The sequence below is a fragment of the Equus asinus genome, chromosome 30 (assembly GCF_041296235.1).
Source record: "Equus asinus isolate D_3611 breed Donkey chromosome 30, EquAss-T2T_v2, whole genome shotgun sequence".
Taxonomy (NCBI): Eukaryota; Metazoa; Chordata; class Mammalia; order Perissodactyla; family Equidae; genus Equus; species Equus asinus.
Window position 1 is genome coordinate 1,843,220 of NC_091819.1, and position 23,090 is coordinate 1,866,309.

The 23,090-nt window shown below is 61.0% G+C and overlaps 1 protein-coding gene across 2 annotated transcripts; it reads left to right on the forward strand.

Annotated features, from left to right (window-relative positions):
* Positions 1-2,577: 2,577 nt before the first annotated feature.
* Positions 2,578-20,942, forward strand: TMEM9 (transmembrane protein 9). Of its 2 annotated transcripts, none has more exons than XM_044762751.2 (6): positions 2,578-2,817; positions 3,224-3,324; positions 4,407-4,498; positions 9,922-10,030; positions 12,177-12,308; positions 19,991-20,942. In XM_044762751.2, exons 2-6 carry the CDS (start codon positions 3,259-3,261, stop codon positions 20,141-20,143), a joined length of 552 nt encoding a protein of 183 aa, XP_044618686.1. In that variant the 5' UTR covers positions 2,578-2,817; positions 3,224-3,258; the 3' UTR covers positions 20,144-20,942. The 2 variants fall into 2 exon arrangements, with proteins under 2 accessions (XP_044618686.1, XP_044618685.1); XM_044762750.2 differs by lacking the exon at positions 2,578-2,817 and adding an exon at positions 2,919-3,108.
* The last annotated feature ends 2,148 nt before the right edge of the window (positions 20,943-23,090 follow it).

The following is a 23,090-nucleotide window of genomic DNA, read 5'->3' on the forward strand; positions in this document are numbered from 1 at the left end:
CCCCCGGGGTCTCTCTGACGCTGCTTCCACCATCACATCTCTTTCTCCGGATGCGGCCAGAAGAGGTTCTCATCTTTAAGGCCCCATCTGATGAGATTGGGCCGTTGGATAATCCAGGATACTCTGCCCATCCCAAGGGCCTTCATTTAATCCCATCTACAAAGTCCCTTTAGCCATTTAATGTCGCATATCCACAGGGTCCGGGGATAAGGACGTGCACATCTTGGGGGGGGTCACTAGTCTGCCTACCACCCCGCCAGCTCCAGCAGTCCCCCTGCCCTCTGAGCCTCACCTCTCCCACCCAGAGCTGCCCTAGCACTTGCTCCGTCTAGGCTTCCCTCGGGTCTGCGGGTCGCCCCCCGCAAAGCTCCGACCACCCTGAGTTGTAACTGCTTGTCGATTTGTCGTTTTCCTGGAATAGACTTCCAGTCCGTGAGACCAGGGACAGGTTCGCCCTGTTTGCTGATGTATCCATGGCAACCAGCGCACAGCACTCAAAAACGATTTTAGCGGGAAACTCGTCTGTGACACATCACTTTCTATTTTAAATTACGTCCTGGCCGAATGATTTCTCCCACAACACTGTCCACTTCTGGAAAGCAGCGTTCCCCTGGGGCTTGTCCGTGGGTCCCCCGGGGCGTCTGGACAGTGCTCGGCGCATGTCGGGGAACTGAATTGAATACCTAGGCTCAGACTCATCTCGACAGCCTGGCTCTTACACACAGGGCACACGGCGGGCGTGTACGGCGGGCATGTGGGAGTGAGGTGCCCTGGATCGGGGAGGGCTACTTGGGAAAAGTTTCTGGAAGGGAAGTGCGTGGGGCAGAGGTTTGAAAGAGATGAAGGATAAGGATTGGCAGGGCCACCAGGTGATGACATCCTCTGGAGAACTGGTAGGAGCGGAGCCAGATATGGCAGACAGCTGGTGGGAGTGACCAGAGACCAGACAGCATGGGGGAGGGCAGACGTGGCCACAGGGCTTGGCCGAGGGGCCTGGATTTGACATGACAGGGCGCTATCAATGACTACTGAGCAATGAGCCACGTGCTGACAACAGGACTGCGGGAAGATGGGAGGGAAGCAGGGACAGAGGAAGAGAATGCATTTCAGGGAGCAGAGTGCTGGCGAGGCAGCAGGCGGGCAGGGTGACGAGAGCCGTCCCTGGGGCACATGGAGATAGACTAGATGTGGAGACAGGAGAGAGCAGAGTCAAAGATAACTTGACACCACAATCGGGGGGACCTGAGAAATGCAGGATGCTGGTGCAGCGAGGAAAATGGGAGCCTCCCTTCCATCTGACGGGGAGACGGTGAGCTCAGCATTGGGTACCCTTAGTGCTGGGGTCAGAGGGTCATGCAGTGGAGGGGCACAGACTCAGCCCCAGGCTACAGTTCCCGTGATGGTCCCCACCTCCACGCAGGAGGTATTTTCCAGTGCCTGACTGTCCCCCCGCCCCCACATGGCAGGCATTCTGTCTCTGCCCCAGCCTGCTCACCAATGTTGTCATTCTAGACCTCCCCACTCCCGGGCCAGCCACGGTTCCAGTGCTTTGGCCATATAGACTTACATAGACCCTCACAACAACCCTGAAGGTAGGTATTACTATCCCCAATTTACCAATGTGGAATTCTCACCGTGACGCCCCAGAGTGCCTGCAGCCTGGCTTCCCACCGGGTTTGATTTAATTCCTCCCAATCCAGTTTAGCACATGTTTCCTGAGACCCCTCAAGTGTAGGGCACCCTGCTGGGCGGCAAGGACATAAAGAGGAGTAAGACAGAAGTAGGAGCGACAAGCACATACCCAATGACCTCCATGCCAAGTGGCTTCCACAGTCCACAATGCCTGGGAGGGTTTGATTCCCCCTGGACGCGGCCCATAAGCTGGTTCCAGCCACCAGCCTCGAGGGTGGGCCACATCAAGCCAACCCCCAGGGATCCCAAAATATCAAAGCTGAAAGGGACTTTAGTACCCGATCAACTCGTTTCACAGATAAAGACACTGAGGCCAGAGAGGGGGATGTCATCTCCGGAGTAACACAGCTGCTTATGGCAGAGCCAGGACCGAAGCCCAGGTGTCCCCACCCTGGATCTGCCACCCTGGATCCCAATGGCTCCCTGTTCCTTCACAGCTGGCGAGAAGTCCTCGTCTGCCCCTCAGCAGCCTGGACCTCCCTGCCTCCCTCCCCTAGGCTGGCCTTGCACCTCTTGCCTCCATCTGCCAGGTCCAGAACCAGCACCTGGTGGAGGGGGACACGGGACAGGCTGAGGGGCTGCTGTGCACGCTCCACGGGCCAGCCCCCCGGCCTATGCCCCCCCCCTCCCCGGTTCCCTCCTCCTCCTCCTCAGGGTGGGAGGACGGGGAAAAGAGGTGGTGGCGCCGGGTAACGCCCCTGCAGCAAAGACGTGGATCCCTAAAGGACATTTCCAGATTGTGAACGAGGACAAAGCCCTTTAATCCGACTTCATCATTCCGGTTGTTGCTCCTAGAGTATTGTTGGTAAAGTGCTTTCTCTTTAAAACAGCAAAGTAGAACAAGCGCGTCCCGGCTCGGAAACCCCGAGTTTCACAATAGCAGGAGGGGCGGAGCGCGCCGGGGGGAATTCTACAGGCCACACAAAGGCCGACGCTCCCTTTTCTGGTCCGGTCAGGTTTGAGAAATGCCTCCCTGTCCCTTGCGCGGGAGCCTTCCGCCCAGGTGAAGGTGGGCCTTGTTGCCTTGGCGACAGCGAGTGGGGCTGAGCGGCTGCTCCGACAGCCAATAGCAGCCTGGAGGGGCGGGGCCAGCTGGGGCCTGCGCGGCAGCGGCGGGGCTCGCAGGTTAGGGACGCGGCGTGGGGGAGGGGTGCAGGGGGCGCGGGGGCCTTGGGGGTCCCAGGCCGGGCCGAGAGCTTCGGGCGCGGTGGGCACTGGCTCCGGCCATCGGGACGGGGCGCCTGGACCCCGCGCCCGAGGTTCCCGTCGGGCCTGCGCGGGGAGGAGCTGCTGCGGGGCGGCGATGGCGGAGGGCGGGGGCCGGGCCTGGTCGGGGCCCCCAGCAGGCCCCAGCAGCCGGGTGGGCGGCAGAGAGCCGGAGAGCTGGGGAGAGGGCATGCAGCATGTGGCCCCCAGGTTTGGAAGGCTCTGGGAGCCTGGATCCCAGCCCCCCACCCCATCCACGTCCGGCTGCACGGCTAAGGGGCCCGAGAGGAGCCATCGCTCCTTCGACTCCACGTTTCCTTTCCAGGTGTCCGGTCTGGCCGGCCGCCCAGCCCGATAAGCATGCAGCTGCTGTGTTTGGTGGCCGTGGTCGGCTGTTTGCTGGTGCCCCCGGCTCAAGGCAACAAGGTGAGGGGGGTGAGCCAGCCTTGGGCACCCCTTGGGCACGACCACCCTTCCCGCGGACAGGGCTCCCCCCGAGGCAGCTGCTGCCCAGCCTTGCCCCTCACTTCCCCTGGGGGCCAGACTTCTAGGGCTGTTTTCTCAGGCGCAGGGCTGGGAGGGGACAGGGTGGTGCACAGAATTTCCGGATCAGGCAGGCCCGCGGTGGAATCGACCAGGAATTTTGTGTTTGGGGAAGTTATGCAAGTTCTCCACACCTTCTGGTGGAGTAGGAGGGGTGCTATGTCCTGCTGTTTTAGGGAGAATCAAGTGATATGGGGAGTAGACATGCTCTGTGAGTGTGAAGTCCTGCACAGGGAGAAGCTTCTGTGATGGAGGGGGCCCAGCCTGAGTGCGGGGGGGGGGGGGGGGGGGGGGGGGGGGGGGGGCTACTGACATTCACTGCCCCTCCCCTCCTTCTGGGTGGAGGACTCTGAAGCTGGGCGTGGGGAGGTCTGTGGAATTTGAAGATCTCCAGGCTTCGAAGTAAGATGGACTCTGAGTCTGAGGCTTGCTTCCACTCCCTCCCGGAAATTCCGCACTGGAATGAGATGTCTGCGGGGCTGTCTCCTCCCCATTCAGAGAGGAAGGATTTGCAGGGGGTTGCTGAGTGATCCCTGGGAATGTCCACTTTCTCTTGTTCACCCTGCCCTGGCCTTCCCCAGCCCTAACCTGGGAAGTTGGAGGTGGAGTCAGGGGGAAGAGGCTAGCCGGCAAGACTGCTGGGCAGAGGTGCACACACAGGTGTGGGCCCAGGGGAGAGGACCGTCACTTTGCCTGCCGTGCCCGCCCCCCAAACACCCTGCTAGGCACTGGCAGCCCTCGGCAGCTCTCTGTGAGCCTCGTTTGCCCCCTGGATGGTTTCTGCCTTGAGGACCCCGCGCTGTGCTGTAGCATCCTTCCTGCGGAAGTCATTCCTGCTGAACTTGGGGATGGGGAAAGATGAAGAGCGTTCCTATGGTCGCTTTATGGACCAGGGAACTGAAAGTTGAGTTTGCTAGACCCCAGGCCCCGGGCCCTGCCTGCCTGATGTGTCCCTCCTTTTCCAGAGTTCTGAAGATATCCGGTGCAAATGCATCTGTCCGCCATACAGGAACATCAGTGGACACATTTACAACCAGAATGTGTCGCAGAAGGACTGGTAAGGCCCTGTGCAGGCTCCCCTTGGCTCCTACACCTAGTGGGAGTTATGGGTGTTTCCCAGGGTTCTTGGAGCCCTGGTGGACCCCTGCTCTCCCATCGCTTTAGGGAACCCTACAAAGGACTGTTTTGTCTGTGGTCACATGACACACTGGAAATAGGATCCGGATGTTTTGAATTCCAGCTGAGGGGTTCCTGGTCAGAGGAGTGGATTTTGTTATTTTGCTTTGATTTGGGCATTTATTAACGTGTGCCCAGCGGTAGCAGAGGAGTTGGGAGAGGTGGGTCCTACAGCCACACACTGTGTGGGATCTTTTGCGTGTTTGCCCACTTTTGCAAAGCTCTGTTGCGTGTGGTGTTCAGTGCCAGTCTCAGAAGGACCCTGTAAGGTTGATGGAGTAGGTTGTGTTCCCATTTTATAATTCCAGAGACTGAAGCCCGAAGAGAGAATTTCAAATACACTCCTGGAGTCTTGAATTCCTTTCTGCCTGCCTCCCTTTAAAAGAGAGAGAAATAATCACCACTTCATTCAGAGAAAGGAGACCAGCTTGTGAAGGGAAGTTCCTACACATTGTCCTAGAAGGGATGGTCCTAGAGGCGCTAGAGAGAGGCTGCAGAGAGGTCTCGGGCCACGTGGAGGCTCACAAGGACAGGAGAGGGGCTGGCACCCTCTGGGAGGTGGGGGCCTGTGGAATTGGGGGCTTGTGGGTCGCAGTTATGTTCAGTGTGGTTTGGGTGTAGAATGGAGGCCAAAGGAAGAAAGCTTCAGGAAACAGACTTTCGTGTGCGTGGCTGGAGCATTTCTAATCTGGGCTTCAGGAGCTGGGAAGCCCCATCCTTGGAGGCACCTGAGCACAGATGGGTGATTCCTTGATAAAGTCTCCGTGGAAGGGATCAGCGTCACAAGGGTTAGTACATTAGGATTGGCAGGTGCGCATTGAGAAAATACAGATTCCCCACTCCCTCCTGTCCTTGAGATTTGGGTTTGTAATTTTTCCCAGCTTTGTTGAGATGCATCGGACATACGACATTGTGTAAGTTTAATGTGGACGACGTGACGATTTGATACACGTATATATTGCGAAACAGTTACCACAGTAAGGTTGGTTAACACCTCCGTCACCTCCCATAATTACCGTGTGTGTGTGGTGAGAACATTAGGTTCCATTCTCTTAGCCACTTTCAGTATATAATATAGTATTCACTATAGTCACCATGTTGTTTGTTACGTACTTAATTGAGTCAGTAAATATGGGGGGACAGTAACCTTTCCTTAAGGTCCCTCAGGTGATTATGATGTAGATTATTGGTCCAGAACAGCAGTGGGGAGCTTTGACCCCATCCAACCCTAAGATAGTCTGATTTCCCGAGGGGCGGCCTAGTTAGGGGCACACACTCTGGGGCTGGCCTGCCTGGCTTCACGTGTAGCTCAGCCATTTGTCGTCGCGTGACCAGTGACTTAACCTCCAGTGCACTTCAGTTTCCTCCTCTGTAAGACGGTGGCAGTATCGTGAGAATTAAATAATCACGTGTGCGTGCACGCACACAGGCACGAGTTACTACAGTCCTGTGCTGCGTGATGACACTCCAGTCAGCAATGGACCGTGTATACAATGTTGGTGCCATCAGATGAGTGCCATCTAGCCCAGGTGTGCAGTGGACGGCACCATCTAGGTTTGTGTAAGTGCACTCTGTGACGTTCGCACAACAACGAGATCGCCTAACGACGCATTTCTCGGACGTGTCCCCATTGTTAAGCGACGCATGGCTGTTTAGCGCTTCGAACGATCCCTGGCACGTCGTAAGTGCCATGTAAACGTTAGCTGATATCGTGACTAATATACGTTATCAAGCCTTACCAGAGGCCCCGTAGGTAATCTTCATCAGACATACACCGTAGCCCCGCACAACCGGGGCTCCCCCCGGCGCTGGACTGTCTCCCTCTGTTCTCGCCTGTCCTGATGGATTCACGAGGCCCTGAGACGTCAAGACCTGAGAGGAGCCCCTGCCACCTCCTTGTGTCTGTGGTTCTGGGTCAGATGGCATCAGTAAATGGATTGATGGATATCTCAGCACCATCAGATCATAAGGCTGCATCCCACAGGCCCTGGCAGACAGTAAGGCTGCATCCCGTAGGCCCCAGCAGATCTTGGTAGCATGCACGGTCTCTGCCCTGGGGTTGCAGCCTGGCCTGAAACCCAGACTGGGATGCCCAGACACAGGAGTCCTGCGGGGACCTCTCAGGCCAGCGTTTATGTCCTTCCCCGTATACATCAGAATTAGGGGGCTGCTGATGAACAGTCTTAAATCTAGACCCTCAAGGCAGTTCTGTTAAGGGTGGTGGCTGAAACTGAGGCTGGACGTAAGATCCAGGATTTGTCCCAGAGGGAAGTCATCCTGTTTGGCTGGCCCCTGTGTGGCTGGTTTTCTGCCATCTAGCGTTGGGAGTGCTGAAGTACATGCCACAAAGAGACAGAAGCCCCAACAACTTTGCCAGCTGGCATGTCCCCCAGGGATGTACGGCATAGAGACCATCCCAGAGCAGGAAAGAACCCGACAGGTTGGCTAGTTCAGGGTCTTTGTCCGTCTACAGATACAGCCTTTCTTCCAACAAAACCTGTTCTGGAAGCACAAGGTGTGGAAGTCAGAAGTGCTCTGGCTGGGAGGGAGGGGTCCCTCAGCCCCGCCTTGCACCCTGCTCCCGCACCGTGGGTCCTGGGGTGCCCACCAGAGCACAGTTTGAAAGATACTGCTGGAGTCAGCCTTCGTTCGTAAATGAGGAAACCCAGGGAGGTTAAATGAGTTGCCTACAAGCACAGAATGCGCAGAAGAGCAGAGACCTCAGCCCGGCTTGTTGTTCTCTGTGCCCTCTCCCCTGGTGTGCTCTGCCCAGCCTGTGGAGGCTTGAAGGCGCTGATCCCCACGGTAAATGGGGTCCTTCTGAGAGCAAGGACGTGTTTGGGGTCCCACTGACTCTCTGGAGAGCCGGACACGGCAGAAACGTCAGCTCCTCCTTTGCTGTTCCTTTACCCCTCACAGCCTATCCCTGAGTGACAGGACCCAATTTGAAGAGCTCAGGTTGGCCCCTCCCAGCTGCCTCTGACACCCCACTTTGGCCCCGTGGGGAATCCACGCATCCCGCTGAAGCACCAGGAGCCCATGTGGCTTGGGACGGGAGGAATCTGGTCCTCAGAAGGATTGTAGTGACTTCCTGGAGATGGGAGGTCCCAGGAGTGATGACCAGGTGCCGGGTGTGACCCTGGCCTTGTCTATCCCTGCTCCCTGTGGCAGCTGCACGCGGGATCTGAGAGGGTGGGTTCAGTCACAGTAGGGGAAGGGCCATGCGCGCAGCAGGGGGTACTGTGACGGAAGCTGCTGCCCGGAGGTGGGACTGGGTCACCAGAGGTTTAGATAAAGTCCTATATGCTGCACACATGTATGCCATATGTGCCCCTGCTAGAAACCTGGGTTTCTAGGGGGGACAGAGGCTTTTAGAGGACGCCCCATTTTTATTTCAACACCTGGTCTTCACATCGCACATCTTCCATGCTTCTGCCAGAAACCCAGCCTGAGTCTAGCAGGACCCCGGGACAGCGCGGAACAGGCCTGACTGCTCTCAGGGAGCTGTCTTCCACGCTGGCCGCATCCCTGTCAGAGCTGGAAGGGACTTGAGGGTCGTGTGGTACGAGCCCTGCCAGTCACAGAGGGGAGGACAGGCCCAGGGCACCAGACGCTTCATGGCAGGGCGGGGACAGCCCAGAGCTGGCTGTCCACTGCACCGTGACCCCCAGTTCGCCTCTGCGGACCTCTGGGGGTGTTTGGTTTTCCCAGGGGTGATGATACGGGTGCGTCTGCAGGGTCCCTGGCTTGCTCAGTGTGGTCTGTGAGCCAGCCAGGTTGGAAACGTGCTGCTCCGAGGCAGGCAGGGACGGAGCGGCCCGGGTTAGAGCCCAGACCAGCACGGGCCCCTGGGGCTGAGCATCCTGCAGCGACTGTGAGGCCGGGTGTCCAGTTTGGGTCCTGGCCTCAGCAGCGTGACGGCAGTCACTTGGGTACCCAGCCCTGCTCTGGCCAGCACTGTGCCAGGCGCTGGGGACGTGGAGCGGACCCCTATCCTCAAGGGACATGACATCTCCCGGGGTGAAGGTCTGACTCCAGTGCAGAGCCATCAGTGGTGGCACAGAGACGAGCATGAGGAGCTGCTGTTATGGGGAGGGCTCCGGAGCTGAACCCCGAAGGCCGTGTGGGCTTCAGAGAGGGGAAGGAGGCGGTGATGAAGCCGGGCATTCCTGGCACAGGGTGTGAGTCGTGTCAGGGAGGGGAGCGTGGCTCGTTCAGAGAAAAGTCCAGGAGGTCAGCATAGCTGGAGGGTGGGCAGCGGGGTGAGGAGCTGGACAGGCGGGCAGCCCCGGTGTGAGGTGGATGGGCGCCTGGGTGGAGCAGAGGCCCTGCGGTGGGGCAGCGACCGGGCTAAGCTGGGCAGTGGCAGGACCGGAGTTTCATCTGGGGAGACCACCGGGCTGCTGGTGAAAGTGGTTTGGAACAGGGCCAAACCAAGGCGGGAGGGCAGTGGGCGGGGGGTCATCTGAGGAAGACATGAGGAGGGCTCCTAAGACGCAGCCGTGGGGGAGAGTAAGGAAGCAGGGTTTTAGAGATGTTTGAGGAGGGGAGTCCCTGGGTGTGCGGGATTGTGGGTGGGAGTAAAGGCAGTGTCAGGGATGGTTCCGGGGTTCAACTTGGGCCATGGAGTGGGTGGGAGACGTGCTCTCTGCCATTGGGAACACGACCATGGAGCCAGTTGGGGAATTGGGGAGTCAGGGGCAGAGGCTGTGGGGTTTGTGGTCCCGACGGGGCACTCACAGGCAGTGGGGCATGAGAATGGAGGAGAGAGACCCAGCTGATAAGTCTCATCTGAGACCCACCAGCCTCCAAGTAGAAATCTCTGGAAGGGACAGGCCCACTCAGGCAGCACACAGCATGAGATAGAAGGGCAGGCGGGGCCAGAACTTTGGGGAGTGGCAACTCCCTAAAGTTGGGGTGTACTTTGGGGAGCTGGTGCTCATGGGCAAGGGCAGGGCTGTCACCCTCGCTAGAGCCCTGCCCTCCCCAGGAGCCTGGTCCCCTCTGCCCAGCAGCCCTGCTGCTCCTCCCACGGCCCCCCTCAGCCCTGCTCCTCCTCCCACGGCCCCCCTCGGCCCTGCTCCTCCTCCCACGGCCCCCCTCGGCCCTGCTCCTCCTCCCACACCGCCCCCTCCCCCCCCCCCCCCCGCCCGCCCGCCCTGCTCCTCCTCCCACGGCCCCCCTCAGCCCTGCTCCTCCTCCCATGGCCCCCCTCAGCCCTGCTCCTCCTCCCACACCGCCCCCTCCCCCCCCCCGCCCTGCTCCTCCTCCCACGGCCCCCCTCAGCCCCTGTCTCTGCCGCAGCAACTGCCTGCACGTGGTGGACCCCATGCCTGTGCCCGGCCATGACGTGGAGGCCTACTGCTTGCTGTGCGAGTGCAGGTACGAGGAGCGCAGCACCACCACCATCAAGGTAACGTACCACCAGCCCCACCCCCCTCCCCACCCCTGCCCTATGCCACCGGCTCTTCTCTGTTCTGGAACATTCTGGGTGGCTCTGGGACTGGCTTCTAAGCTGGCCTGGTTGTAGACGGAGGAACTATGTCCCACCCCGTCGTGGTGGCCGCTCTCCCTGCAACCTCCAGCCAGCGGTCCCCACACAGCTGCAGCTGAGAGCATGGAGCTGGGAGCCTGGAGAGACGTGAACCAAGCCGGTGTCTGGGGCTAGGACCTGGGCAGAGGGCTCAGGCTGCTTCCTTTGGCTCCTCCCTGCACCATGTTCTCATAGGTCATTGGCTGGATTCAGGAGGGAGGTGGTGGACACAGCCACCACCACAGGAAGTGAGGCCAGCCAGGACCCAGGCCCTTCTCTGCCTCCAGGCAGGACTTGCCCAGATCATGGCTCCCTCTGGCAGAACCTCGTCTCCCAGACCCCCTCCGGGTCTCCAGTCCAGGTTCTCCATGGGGAGCCCGACCACGCTCTCCGATTTCGAGCATAAGGCCTTCCTGCTCCAGCTTTTAGGCTCATTTCCGTTTGTCCTGTCAAGAGTCTAGAAGTAGCATCGGGAAAGAGCTCTGAGGAACTTCACGACACCACTGAGTCCTCTATCAGGTCCCCTTTGGGGGCGCATCAGAGGGGAGGGGGTCCTCACCACGATCCTCCCTGCTCAGCCCAGGGAGCCGGCAGCTCCTGGCCTGCCCTGGGGTCCTCAGTGTCCTCGCCTTTCAGATGGAGGGCAGCTGCCTGTCCCTGACCCCTGTCACCGCCCTGTCACGCTGTGCAGACTCACTGCCTTTCATCCTCCGCCAAGTCCGTCCCTCCTGGACCCGGCTTTCCTCCTCTGAACCTGGCTTCCCCACCCTCTGAGACCTCAAATTCTGAGCTGGATGTCACCTCTCCCACTTCAGTGGGGAAGGGACTTCCCGACATGGCGACCTCCTCCTAGTCCCCCCGATTTCCTTCCAGCCATTCTCCCAGGAGACCCCCCACTTTCGGCCTCTCGGAGAGTCAGCCTCCATTCCCCCTCCCCCTTCTTGGGGCACGGGCAACAGGTCTGATTATTGACCCCATTTAAGGAGGCGTGAACGCTGATGCCCCCGCTGCAGAGGAGGTCGGTCCAGGTGAGCGTGGCTGTAGACTGAGCCCCACACCTGGAAGCCCGAGCTTGCTTTTATCCCCTCTTCACAGTCAGTTAGGGGCCAGGGCTGGGGTCAGAAGCCAGGGATGGCCCAGCGTTTGGAAGTAGAGAAAGCCTTTTGGATGGAGTCAGTGAACCTGGGTCCAGGTTACGTCTCTGCCGTGTACTAACCTTGGGACCTGTTGGTTCTCAATCAGGGGGTTCCTGGCCCCCAAGGGACACTCAGAGATGAGTGGAGATGCTTCTGTGGCCCCAATAACTGAGGTATGTTGCTGACACCATTGCGGGGACCGTGGATGCTCAGTGTCTTGAGGGTCCAGTCTTCAATGCCCAGAGCTCCCACGTGGAAGAACGTTGCATTAGCCTCACTGCGTCTGTCTGACTGCAGCGTGTGAGGCTCTCCGTGTATGTGAGAAATTCGTGAAGTTGTCCCTCTGCCCCTGGCTGTCTCCTCCCTGCAGGGTGACCCATGGGGGCTGGACCTGGCCTCCAGCCATCATTGCACACCTTGCCAGGCTGTCCTGCTGGCGGGCGCTGGGTGCAGAAACGTCCCCCCATCACTCCCGCGCCCAGCAGTGGGATGCGCCCACGTGCCCAGGTTCCTTCTCCTCGGCCTCTGCGCCCGCCACCTTCTTGCTCTTCTTAGTGCCCCATCGCTTTCCACCCTTTGTCATAGGCTCTTCTGTAGCCGGGGGGCCCCGTTTCCCTGCTCCCCAGCCCCGGGAGCATCTTGGGGAGTCAGGATCCAGACTCCTTCCTTTGTCGTCTGTCTTCTGTGCCTGCTGGGGAACTCAGTGTTCCTGTGGGACCCCCTCAGTTTGGGGCAGAGTTAGTAAACGCGTGGAGCGGGCCGTGCTGCCCCTTCCTGGCCCCCGTCCCTCCAGGCCCACACGGTCTCAGCCCTTCCCCAGTGCATGGTGCGGTCACCGCCGTGGAACGCAGATGCCCAGGGTGCTGCTCATGGGTCGGTCTCCTCCTCAGGTCATCATTGTCATCTACCTGTCGGTGGTGGGCGCCCTCCTGCTCTACATGACTTTCCTGATGCTGGTGGACCCTCTGATCCGAAAGCCGGATGCGTACACAGAACAGCTGCACAATGAGGAGGAGAACGAGGTAACAGGGCTCTGGGGCAGAACCAGAACGGCACCACTGGGGCCTGCGTGGGCGTGTGTGTGCCCCGTCGTGCCCCGGTTCACTCTTCTGCTCCGTGTCCACACGTCACAGGACCCAGCTGTTTCTCCAGCAGGGGCAGCCCGTTGCCCTTGCAGGTGGAGCGGGAGGCGGCCTGCATGTCTCCTGATGTCTGGCACCAGCAGCCTCGGTGCACAGCTTGGAGCCGCGTCCGCCTGCTTTACCGCGTTTCCATCAGAGGGGACGTGAGCCAACCAGGCCTGTCACACGTACAGACCCCCGGCATCCTGGTTGCTCACGTCGTGTCAGGTTCTGCTGGGCTTGGAGGTGGCGCTGGGCTTTCCAGATTCCACAGACATCTGTTGAGCCCCTGCTCACTGCAGACACAGCCCCAGCCCTGGGGGAAAGCAGGATTTCAAGAGCCGGTGAGGAGTCAGGTGGTGGGAGTGCTGAGGTGGGAAACTACCGCGTGTACGCTTGAGGAACCTTGAGCGTTTCAGGGATAAGGCAGGCAGGTCTAGGACTAGAGGCACGTCGAGCCGGCCAGCATGCTTTGGCCAGATTACTAAAGGCCTCAACTGTCAAGCTGAGGAGTTTTGGTTCCCTTACGTAAGGAAGATGGGAACCACCAACACCTGGGAGTCCACAAGCCTGGCAGGTGCTCGCACTGGGGTGGGGGCTGGTGGGGCTGGGGCAGGCCGGTCACACTAACAGTGACCCTCGTCCTCTCCCCCTTCCCCGTCCTGAGGAGCTCGGCAGCCTGCACAGGAGCCCAGGGTGGGAGCGGGAAGTGGTGAGCGCTGTGCAGCCTGCTGGGCAGAGTGGTGAGGGGCTGCACTCCCCAGGGAGATTGGAGGACTCTCTGACCCCACGTGCCCCGAGCTCCCCTTACAGGCCCCCACAGCCACCAGTTGTGTGCACGAGACAGTGGTCGGCCCGAGGACCTCACAGCAGTGCGGGCGGTCTGTAGGTGGGGCTGGGCTGTGCCGCTGTCTGCCCTGGGGACGGCAGCTCCAGAAGGCTGTGGAGGGCACTGCATCTGCCAGCTCCATCCCGAGGCCCCCTGCTGCTGGAGGGTGCTCCTCATGGCTCATCCAGGGAGGGAGGTGAGGGGAGGGAGCCAGCACAGATGCAGGGGGCTTCCAGTGGCGAAGCGTCTCAGCCACGTCGAGGAGAGTGAGTTGAAGAGACTGGGAGGTGTGTAGCTTGAGGAAAAAACAAGAACCAAACTCCTGGAGGTGGCAGCCTTCAGACGTGTACAGATGAGAGCTTGGCCCCTCTCTGGGCGAAGCCAGGGGCGCAGGGACCCCGAATGGGGAGTCAAGAGAGGGAGGTTTGATGCCATGAGAAGGAGTCATCTGCAAGACGAGGCAGTCCAGGTGAACCTCCACAGGTGGGTGGTAGTGCGTCCAGGGTCACTCAAGGTCACCAGGCATCAGCTAAACTGCCACCAGCAGTCTCAGTTTGGAGCAATTCAGGCACTGGCTTGGATGTGGGAAAGGGTGGGTTCCCCCCAAGAAGAGGGTCCGGGGCTCAGATCCCGGTGTGGAGTGCCCAGCCGAGTCGGGGGCCTGCACGAGGCCAGGGAGCGGGGGAGGCCTGGCTGCTCCACGGGCCTGGAGCTTCTCCTAGGTACATGCCCGGACCCTTCCCCGTCTGCCCCCAGCCTCCTGCTGACATGAGTTTGGCCAAAGGTGGAGCAGAGAGGGTGGGCCTGGCCCCCTCGGAACTCCGGTCTGGGAGGTGGAGGCGCTGGCAGTTGGGTGGTCTGCGTTCACGAGGAAACCTTGCGTGCCTACCTGCTTATTAGCGCACAGTAATAGCAGCTCTGACGGAGGGGGGCATCGCTAATGAACACCCTGGATCGGGGTAATGTGCTAATTGCAGTCCTGGCTGGGGAGTAATTGAGAGATGTGGCCGCTGATTACACGGCTGGGCTGCGACTTCCCTGGAATGTGTGGCCGTGGGGCACGATGGCTCTGGGCCGGCCTTGTTGTGTCGCCTGTGTCCTGGATACAGAGCCGGAGGGCAGCTGCTGTCTTTGGGTCTGAGCCCAGGTACCCCTCCCCTGGGAGACCTGGGGCTCCCCACGTGGAGTCTTAAGTTGTGGCTGTCTCTGTTCCTGAGAGGGGGCCTTGCAGAGGGAGGAGGGGTAGAGTCGGTCAGTGTAGGTCCTGGGAACCGAAACTGAATCAGAGGGTGGACGCTGCCTGGGAGAGTAGGAAGGGTTGTCCAGGGAGGGGTGCTGTCTGGCCGTGTTTCGGAGGTGCTGGGAGGACAATGGGCCCCGCAAGCAGCTGTCAGGCTGAGGCCCTGGGAGGGCCGAGTGGGGATGGATAACACCTGACCCCGAGGTTCTAGAAGCCATGAAAAGCGTGTTCGGACTCTGATACCCTGGCCAGGGGTGCAGCCCGCTCTGCGGAGAGATGGGGGTGGGCAGTGCCCTGGGGGTGGTTAAGGGACCCCCTCAGGGCAGCCGTGAGTGTGTCTGCACTCCCTCCGCTCGTGACTGTGATACCACCGTCTTAGGTCCTCCTGGCTCGTCCCTTCTTGGGGATCAGCAGCACCGTTCCCCTCGCACGCACGTGGCTTCCTTTCCTTTGGCCGTTCTCAAAAGTCATGCAGGTGGCACCATGTGGGTCCACAGACCCCCTGTCTGCCCGAGGGGGTTTAAGCAGGGAGCCTGGGGGCCATCGAGGGACCAGGAGGCAGGAGACAGGCTGGAAGGAGGAAGCTGGACGCTGCAGGAGGCTCCTTGCCAGGTGGGGGTGGGGGACTTCTCCTTCTCTTCATCCTGTCTGGGATGGAAGGCCTCCTGGCTGAGGGGATCTTCAGAGCTCAGAGGATGGAAGGGGCCCTGTCCCGGATGGGGAGGGGTCTTTGTGGACCCTCTGGTCTCAGTGCACATGGGGAAGCGGTAGGGAGGTCCCGCCTGGCTGTCGGTGGCAGAACCAGGACCGAGGCCGTCTCTGGGTTTATTAGTGGCCTGGAGAGCATGTCCCTTAAGAAGGACAGGGCCTCCTTGGGCTGGGGAGGGCGGGGGGGGGGGTCTTCGCTTTCACCCCAAGAGGAAGAAAGTGGCAACGGGGCCTCGGTCTCTGAAAGTTCTCCTCGGCCTGTACAATTCGGTGACCTTGAGAAGGGAGCTTGGGGTCCGGGGCTCCCCCAGGAGTCTGGGCCCCATCAGAGTGAGATCTGGAGGTGGGCTCACTTCCTGGGACTGGGGGGCCCTGGGTGCCATCCCCCCAGTTCCTGTAGCCGGGAGCTCTCCTACCCCAGGCTGGAGGGCTGGAGGAGGAGGGGAGGCCTCGCCTGCATCCCCGGCCCCGGCCCCGGCCCGAGGAGGAGATGAAAGCTGTGCGTCCCTTTGAAAGCGCTGGCAGGCCTCGGTGGGCCTGACTGCCGGGCGCTGCCTCCCAGGATTCCAGCAGCTTTAGGGCTAATCCCCGGGCTCAGACGCCCTTTGAAAGGAGGAAGCGAGCATGTTTGCCGGGACGGAGCTGCCTTAGATGTGCAGGTCTGGCTCTTTGAAGAGAGAGAAGCGAGGGCTTCTAGGAGGCTCCGGGTGTCTCTGCTGCTCCCAGCGCCGGCCCCCTGCGCTCTGACAGGGTCCTCAGAGATCTCCCCCATGGGCGCGGCTGCCACCCTGGGCCCCTGGGGGAGAGGGGTGCGGGGATCAAGGAGAGAGGATGACGGTGGTGCCGATGGTGGTGGCGCCTGGGCACATGGGGGCCACAGAGAAGACAGGGCTCAGGGCACTGGGCTCCTGCTTCCTCCAGGGAGGGTTGAGCAGCACACGGCCTCGGGAGCTGATGGGGACGCACCTGTCCTCTCCTCTGAGGACAAATGGGAGGGCTGCGAGTCAGTAGACGTTTCTAGAACAGCCATCAGGCCTCGCAGGACTGTTGGCAGGAGCAGGGTTTCAGATCCCAGTTCTGGTGGGAGTCCAGCTCTGTCTGCCGCTTCCTGTCCCCAGGGGTGCTGATCGCCCAGTTCAGTTTTCTGAATCTGGAGCAGGCTTGATGGTCCCCTCAGCATATTGTTGTGATCGCGTGTATGCCAGCGTCACGGTGTGCATTCCTCCTTCAGAACTAGACGTTTCGGGGGTGGTCTTAACACCCGAGGAGCATGCTATCCTTGGAGGGGAGGCTGGGGCGGCATGGCAGAGGCCTGGCGGGGAGGCGAGCACGGCAGTACAGAGGAAGGCCGCGTGGACGAGTGTGGCCGAGGACGGGAGCAGGGCAGGCGAGGCTGGCTGCGGGCTCATGTAGCTCAGAGTGGGCTGAGCTCAGGGCGGGTCATCCCTCAGCAGCCGGGGCGCCCGGCAAGGCCTCTGAGCAGAAGCAGCGACATGTGACAGCATCAGAAGACGCCTGGTGGTTCGTGCACGGGGAAGCCTGGGGCCGGCTGCAGCAGGAGTCCGTTATTCGTCAGCACTGAGGGAGGACGCAGGCTCACACTCGCCCGCTTAGCTGTGTGGCTGGGGGAGCACGAGGCTGCCTGTGCTGTGCCCCCACAGGACTGGGGCCGAGGGCCGCCCACCAGAGGTGGGGGTTCTCTTTCCTCATCTCCCTGTTGTCCCAGAGCCTCGGGTCTGGTCCAGAGCTGGCTCAGAACCAGCGCTTCCGGGCGGGCCGAGGAGGGCTCACGCAATGGTTTCACCAGGCGCTCACGGGGAGTCTGTCAGCTCAGTCTGGTCTATACGGATCTTCGGGGTCTCCCAGGGCTGGGGGGGGCCTGATCCCTGGTGCCTTCACTGCTCTCTCCTTGGGGGAAGATACCAGTCTGCTTTTGGGTTTTCCACGTTGGCCACAGAGGGACCCAGGCGTGTCTTGGGGTAAGGGGTGTGCAGACATGGGTTCAGATCCTGGCCCGGCCGCTGAACTGCTGTGTGACCTTGGGCGGCGAGGTGATTCGTCTTCCGCGGTTTCCTCATCCACAGCTGGGAATAATGTCGCCCACGTGCCGGTCCCGTGGGCCTGGTGGGGATCCGTGTGGTGTTCCCCGCCCAGCGCCTGGTGCACCATGGCGCTGTCACCGCCATGCTGGTCTGCCCCCACCAGGCGGCCCTGGGAACCTGTCAGCATCCAAGCGCCTCCTCCTGATTGGGGCCACCCCCCCTCCCCTCACTGCCTTCTGCCTCCCCGAGCTGCCTGGAGACCCGGCCTCGGAGGGAAGGGACGAGAGACAGTGGGCTTTCTCCCACCTGCGGCCACCGTCCCACTACAGAGCCGGCGTGGAGGCCACTCCGGGTTGTCTCAGAACAGGTGCGGGGTCTTAATACCTTTTAATCAGACTCTTAGCACGGGGACACGGAGCTCTCCACCCAGATTGTCCCTCTTAGAGGCAGTTGGTTAAGACTTTACCCGAGGGAGAACAAACGAGGCCGTGGTCGTGCGCTGCGTGCTGGCGCGTCCCCTTCATGCTCTGCCTGCCCCCCCAGCCTCCCGAGATGCAGAGCCACGCACACGCAGGCAGCAGCCTCCAAGCGCCCCGCTCCTCGGGGTCACACCCCCCTCCTCACTGGTCCTGGGAGGAACAAGATGGGGACTGGGCAGGAGAGGCCAGGAGAGCTAGGTGCTGGCGGGCCAGCGGCGTCCCTGGCGCCTGGGAGCGTTCACTGGGCCCCGCTGAACTGGAAAGGAACAGACTTGAGAGGGGACGTGATGCAACAGTCCTTATTCCAAGGCCACAGGCTGCTAGCTTCCCCCGCCCCTGCCTGGGAGACCCCGCAGCTGGGCCTGATATTAGGAATCGCTGCTGTTCCCCAAGCGCTTGCTGTCTGCCAGGCGCTGCCAGAGAGCTCAGGTTTGTGGTCTCGATGAGAAGAGCAATAGGTGGGGAGCAGGTTCAGGGGACCGGGTGACTTGCCCAAGGCCCTGTTCCGATAGGCGCAGAGCCAGCGTTCACGGCCAGGCTTGTCTGATTCCGGAGAGTTCTGCAGGCTGCGCGAAACTGCAGGGCGCCCCTGGAGCGCCTGTCTGTGGCCACCAGCCTGCCAAGTGCCGGGCGCGTGTGATCGCGTGTCTCCTGCCGGCCCGTCTCCTGATCGGGAGCCAGGGTTTTCCAAACTGGAGGTCACAACCCGTGAGGTCATGAAGTCAGTTGAGGAGTCATGGCCAGCATTTTAAAAAACTAAATGGAGCAGAGCAGGCAACGTCAGAATGCACCGTACTGGGCAGTCTGTGAGATTGTAACTGTGCGTGTGTGTGTGTGTGTGTGTGACGCAATGATGTCGGAGCATCAGGTGACGGAATTCCTGCTGATGGTGTGGTCAAGAGCCTGAGCAGCCTGGCATGGTTAAGTTGAGCTGGGCCAGGGGGCCTGAGGCTGGAGGAGAGGGTGGCCCCTCAGAGCCCAGGCGTGGAGCCCTGGGGTCTGGACCCCACATGCAGCATGCCCCTGCCTCCGAGGTGTCGTGACCCTCACCTGGCCTGGCAGAGGGCGGGGCCTCGAGTCCTGGACATGGGGCTCCTGGGGCTGTGTCCGTCTCTAACTTGCCGTGGGCAGTGCTTGTGAGACTCTGCGGCGACAGTGGACCGCCTCCCGGCCTCCCCTCCAGCCACCTCTCTGCCCCCCACCCTCGCCCGGCCCCCCTCCTGCTCCCCGCCTGGCAGCTGCGTGGTGACAGAAGCCGTGCCAGCTCAGGGCGTTAGAAGCGCAGTTGCATTTACTGGGCGGCCCCAGGCTCAGAGAGGTGTGCTAATCCCTTAAGAGACGTGTGGCAGGAGATGAGAGGCAGGGAGAGCCAGGGAGGAAATCCCCAGGGGGGTGTGGGCCTGGCCCTCGGCTCCAGTCCCCCCCAAAGATCAGGCTCGGGTCCTGCAGGAAACGCATGGGCTCCGGCGTCAGGGGCAGAGAAGTGATAATTAGGGGAGGATGCTGCCTTCAATGACGACGACAGAAATGGTTCTGACAGCAAAGGGGCGGGGGCGGTGGGGCGGGTGGAGAAGGAGCGAGCCCACCCAACTGGCCCAAAGGGTGGGCCAGGGCTGGCTGTGGGATGGGGTGCTGGGGTCCAGCTCCGAATTTCCCTCCCTGCCAGACTCCCCAAGGGACGTCATCCCCTGTTTCCCGGGAGAGTGAGCTGGGTATCCCAGCCCCATGAGAGCAGATCCTGTGGGTGCCCCCCTGTGCAGGCCCCTCAGAGGGCCCTCTCCTGCCCAGAGTGGATGTGCGCTTCTCTCTGGGCAGCCAGGTCCTAGACCTGGGCCTTCCTGCAGCCCAGGACCAGCCTTGGGGCAATCGATGCACTTCCTCAAACAGCAAGTGTCTTGAGTCCCCAGCGCTGAGTGAGGTCCTGAGGCCAGCACTCAGTGTTCCCGTCGAGGGTTAGAAACTGGCCTGGGGGTGCAGCTGTGGACCTGACGAGCTGGCTGTGTCATACCTGAGGCCCCAGATCATGGTCTTCCAGGCGCCCCCTTCCCGGGCCTGGTCCTCCAGATTCTACAAGCACTAGCCTCCAGCTGGCTGGGTGCTGTGCTGGGCCCTGTGGTGGAGGCCAGGCCCTCCAGGAGCCTGCGGCCCTGGGGAGCCCCAGCCTCCCAGTTGGGGGTGGAGGGAGTTCAGACTTTGGGGTTGCTCTCGGGGCATGTGTTCCGTGCCAGCTTTCCAGACCCCTCTGGCTCATGGTGCCAAATCTTCCCTTTCCTGTCCTCCTGCAGGACGCTCGCTCTATGGCGGCTGCCGCGGCCTCCTTTGGGGGACCCCGCGCCAACACGGTCCTGGAACGTGTGGAAGGCGCTCAGCAGCGGTGGAAGCTGCAGGTGCAGGAGCAACGGAAGACGGTCTTCGATCGGCACAAGATGCTCAGCTAGAGGGCCCGGCACAGTCGGGCCAAGGACCAGCGGCCATGGCTGGATAGAGCCAGGGGCCACTCTCCCCTCCTTCGACGCCACCCTTCCTGGGTCTTCCCTTTAAAAGCCTGTGGCGTTTTTTCCTCCTTCTGCCCCTCTTTAGAAACGTTGTTCTCAGCTGAGTTAATTCGGGAAGCGTGATGGGGTCCCCGATCTCTCGTTCGCCTGCTCAGGTCTTGGGGGTTTGTGGGGGGAAGGCAGGCCAAGAGGGGATGGAGGTGTCCGTCTCAGGCGGCCTCAGGGTTGGAAGGAGCCTCTCTCTCGTTGCTCCACCCTTGCCACCCCTCCAGCTCCAAATCCCGGGAAGGTTCCAGCCTCTGGAAGGTGGAGCTGGGTCGTCAGGACCTCGGTGTGTGGGAGGAAAGCCTGGCCCCTGCCACCTGTGCTCCTTTCTGCTGTGGTTGTGGTGGCTGCCTTCCTCCCCACCCTGAGACGTCAGCCCCCGAGCACCCATCCCCTCTTCCTCCTCCCTCCTCTCCTCCCCTGACGCATGGTGGTGGCCGTGCACCCTGCCTCCTCTCGGCCCGGGCCCTCCCGCCCACTCAGGAGGCCAGGCAGGCCCCTTGCCTCCCTGTGTGTGTTGTCACTGAGCCAGACGGGTGGTGGGACCACGCGGCACAAGGCCGGGCGGTGGCTCTGAATGCTGCAGCCTTGGGGCACCACGCATCCCTGAATTTCCTTGTAGCGTGCATGGGCAGACATGTTTGTCTGCCGTTGTCTGTAAGTCAAGGAAGCCATCATTAAATTGTCTTATTTCTCACTTTCTGGATTTCTAGAGACTTAGAGAACTGAGTGTCCCACGTGTGGCCTGGTGAGTCCTGTGTCCCAGAGAGGGGACGGAGCGTCATCTTGGCGGGTCCAGAAGAGAGGCAGACGTGGCGGTCCTGGTGGCCAGGGCAGAGCCCACGGGGAGTCCATGTGGAGGCCCCCTGATGGGGAGAGACTGGCCACGGGGGCTGCTCCTCACGGCTCCCTGCCCTGCGAGGGGTGGGGAGCGGACTAGCCCCGGGAGTGACCCGGAAACAGGATCCGTGTTTGTCTTTGTGGGGGAGCCCCCTGAAGCTCTGAATGTGTCTGACGTCAGTCTCTTGCAGGCACCGTAAGGGATGTCACTGTCAAGCTCCTTGAGTTTCTGGATGAAACCAGCAGGTGTTGGGGGGGCGCAGCCAGGGGAACAGAGCAGCTCCAGGGCCACACGGAGGAGCCCAGCACCGGCTTCCCTCCCTCCCACCCCAGGAAGTGCAGATCGGGGGGCCGTTGGAGCCCGGGCAGAAACGAGGGACCTGGAGGGGCCCATTGGGTCTGATCGAAGTTCCTGTCCTCCGGGGTTGTCCGAATAAGCGTGTATTAAGGTCTTGTGTGGGTTCCGTGCAGGTTCTTGGTGAGGCGCGTGGGGGGTGGATCTTGGTCTACAAAAATTTGCCCAAGTTCAGAGCTGAGTACAAGTCCTAAAGGGAGGGGCGACCTGCACACGGGGTCCCAGGAGAGCAGAGCCGAGAGGGGCTCAGCGATGGTGGGTCCTGAGGGTGCCAGCCAACATGACGTTCGTGGCAGGGCTCACAGGAGGTCCACGAGCTGCGGCCACAAGGCTGGCGCAGAAGAGCCAGCACTGATGACACTTCTGTCCCCTCCATCCGCCTGGTGCACGCCCGGCACCTGCTCAGGCCACGCGTGGCTTTGGAAGCATCAGGCCGTCGTGTTCCCTCGAGATGGGCCCTCTTACTCAAGAGGCGGGTGAAATCAGGGCCTTCCAAAGGTGGGCAAGTGGCTGTGTGGGCCTACCGAGAGTAACCAATCCAGAAGCGGGTGTCTGACACTGCCGCCGCCTCCCTCTAAACCTCACAGCCTGGGGAATCCTCGAGTACTGCCTTTCTCTGATTCTTGTGAGTCCTGTGGACGATCCAGCCACTCTGTGGGGCGCGTAAGGGTTTGGTCTGAAGCGAGCAGCCATTGCTGGCCATCAGTAAGCCCAGTAGAGGAAAGTGAGTGATAGAAGGATCCCTCTACGTAAGGATTTGACCAGTAACCCAGCATCTAGGTCTGCTTCCCTTTACTCACAGACGGCCGTTCCAGGGTGTCCCCCTGTCTGCCTGTGAATGGTGAAGGTGGGGCGCCCAGCAGAGGGAGAGTTTGCTCCCTTGCTAATGTCTGATCAGAGATCAGGCTCCTACAGCAAATGACGGAATCGATCAGAAGTTACACCTTTCGTCCCATCTCATGTGGCGAGACATTTGTGTTGGGGTCACCGTGCTCAGAAATCCTGCTTGCCTCCCACAGCCCCCACACACCTGCAGCGGACCCATCCCACCTGGGAGATGTGGTTGGGTTTGGCCCTGGGGACCAGAGCCTCAGACCCCGTCTCCGCCGTCTGGGGCTAGCCCTCGTCCCTCACATGGCTCCAAGGGAAGTGAGCCACGCAGAGGATGGAGAGGTGGACGCCGGCCTGCTTCCTGGCGGCTTCTTCCTCACGCTCCATCTCCATTTGCCCCGCACGCTGGTTTCCTTGCATCCGCCCTTATGCATCTACCGGCAAAACCCCAGCCATGGGTCTGTCGCCCGGCCTGACTCCTCTGCCCCTCCCGGGGCAGCTCAGCTCTGCTTCCAAGAGGCCAAGGACGGCCCTGCAGGTGGCTGGTTTCCTCCCCCGCAGCGGCCATTAATCTTTTGGTGTTAATTCTTCCTGGAGGCTCACTCGAGGTCACCAGGGAACCCTCCTGTATCTCCCCCTACCCCTCCCCCCAGAAAAATCTTTCCTTACTACTTCCAGAGAACAGAGGCTTTTAGGTGCATCTCTTATCTTCCTTACCCCCCTCTGCAAATTTTTCTTTGTGCGTCTCTTGACATCCTTTGCTGTGGTCTTGGAGAGGGCATGCCCCTCCTTTTCAAAGCCGGCCCACCTACCCCCTCT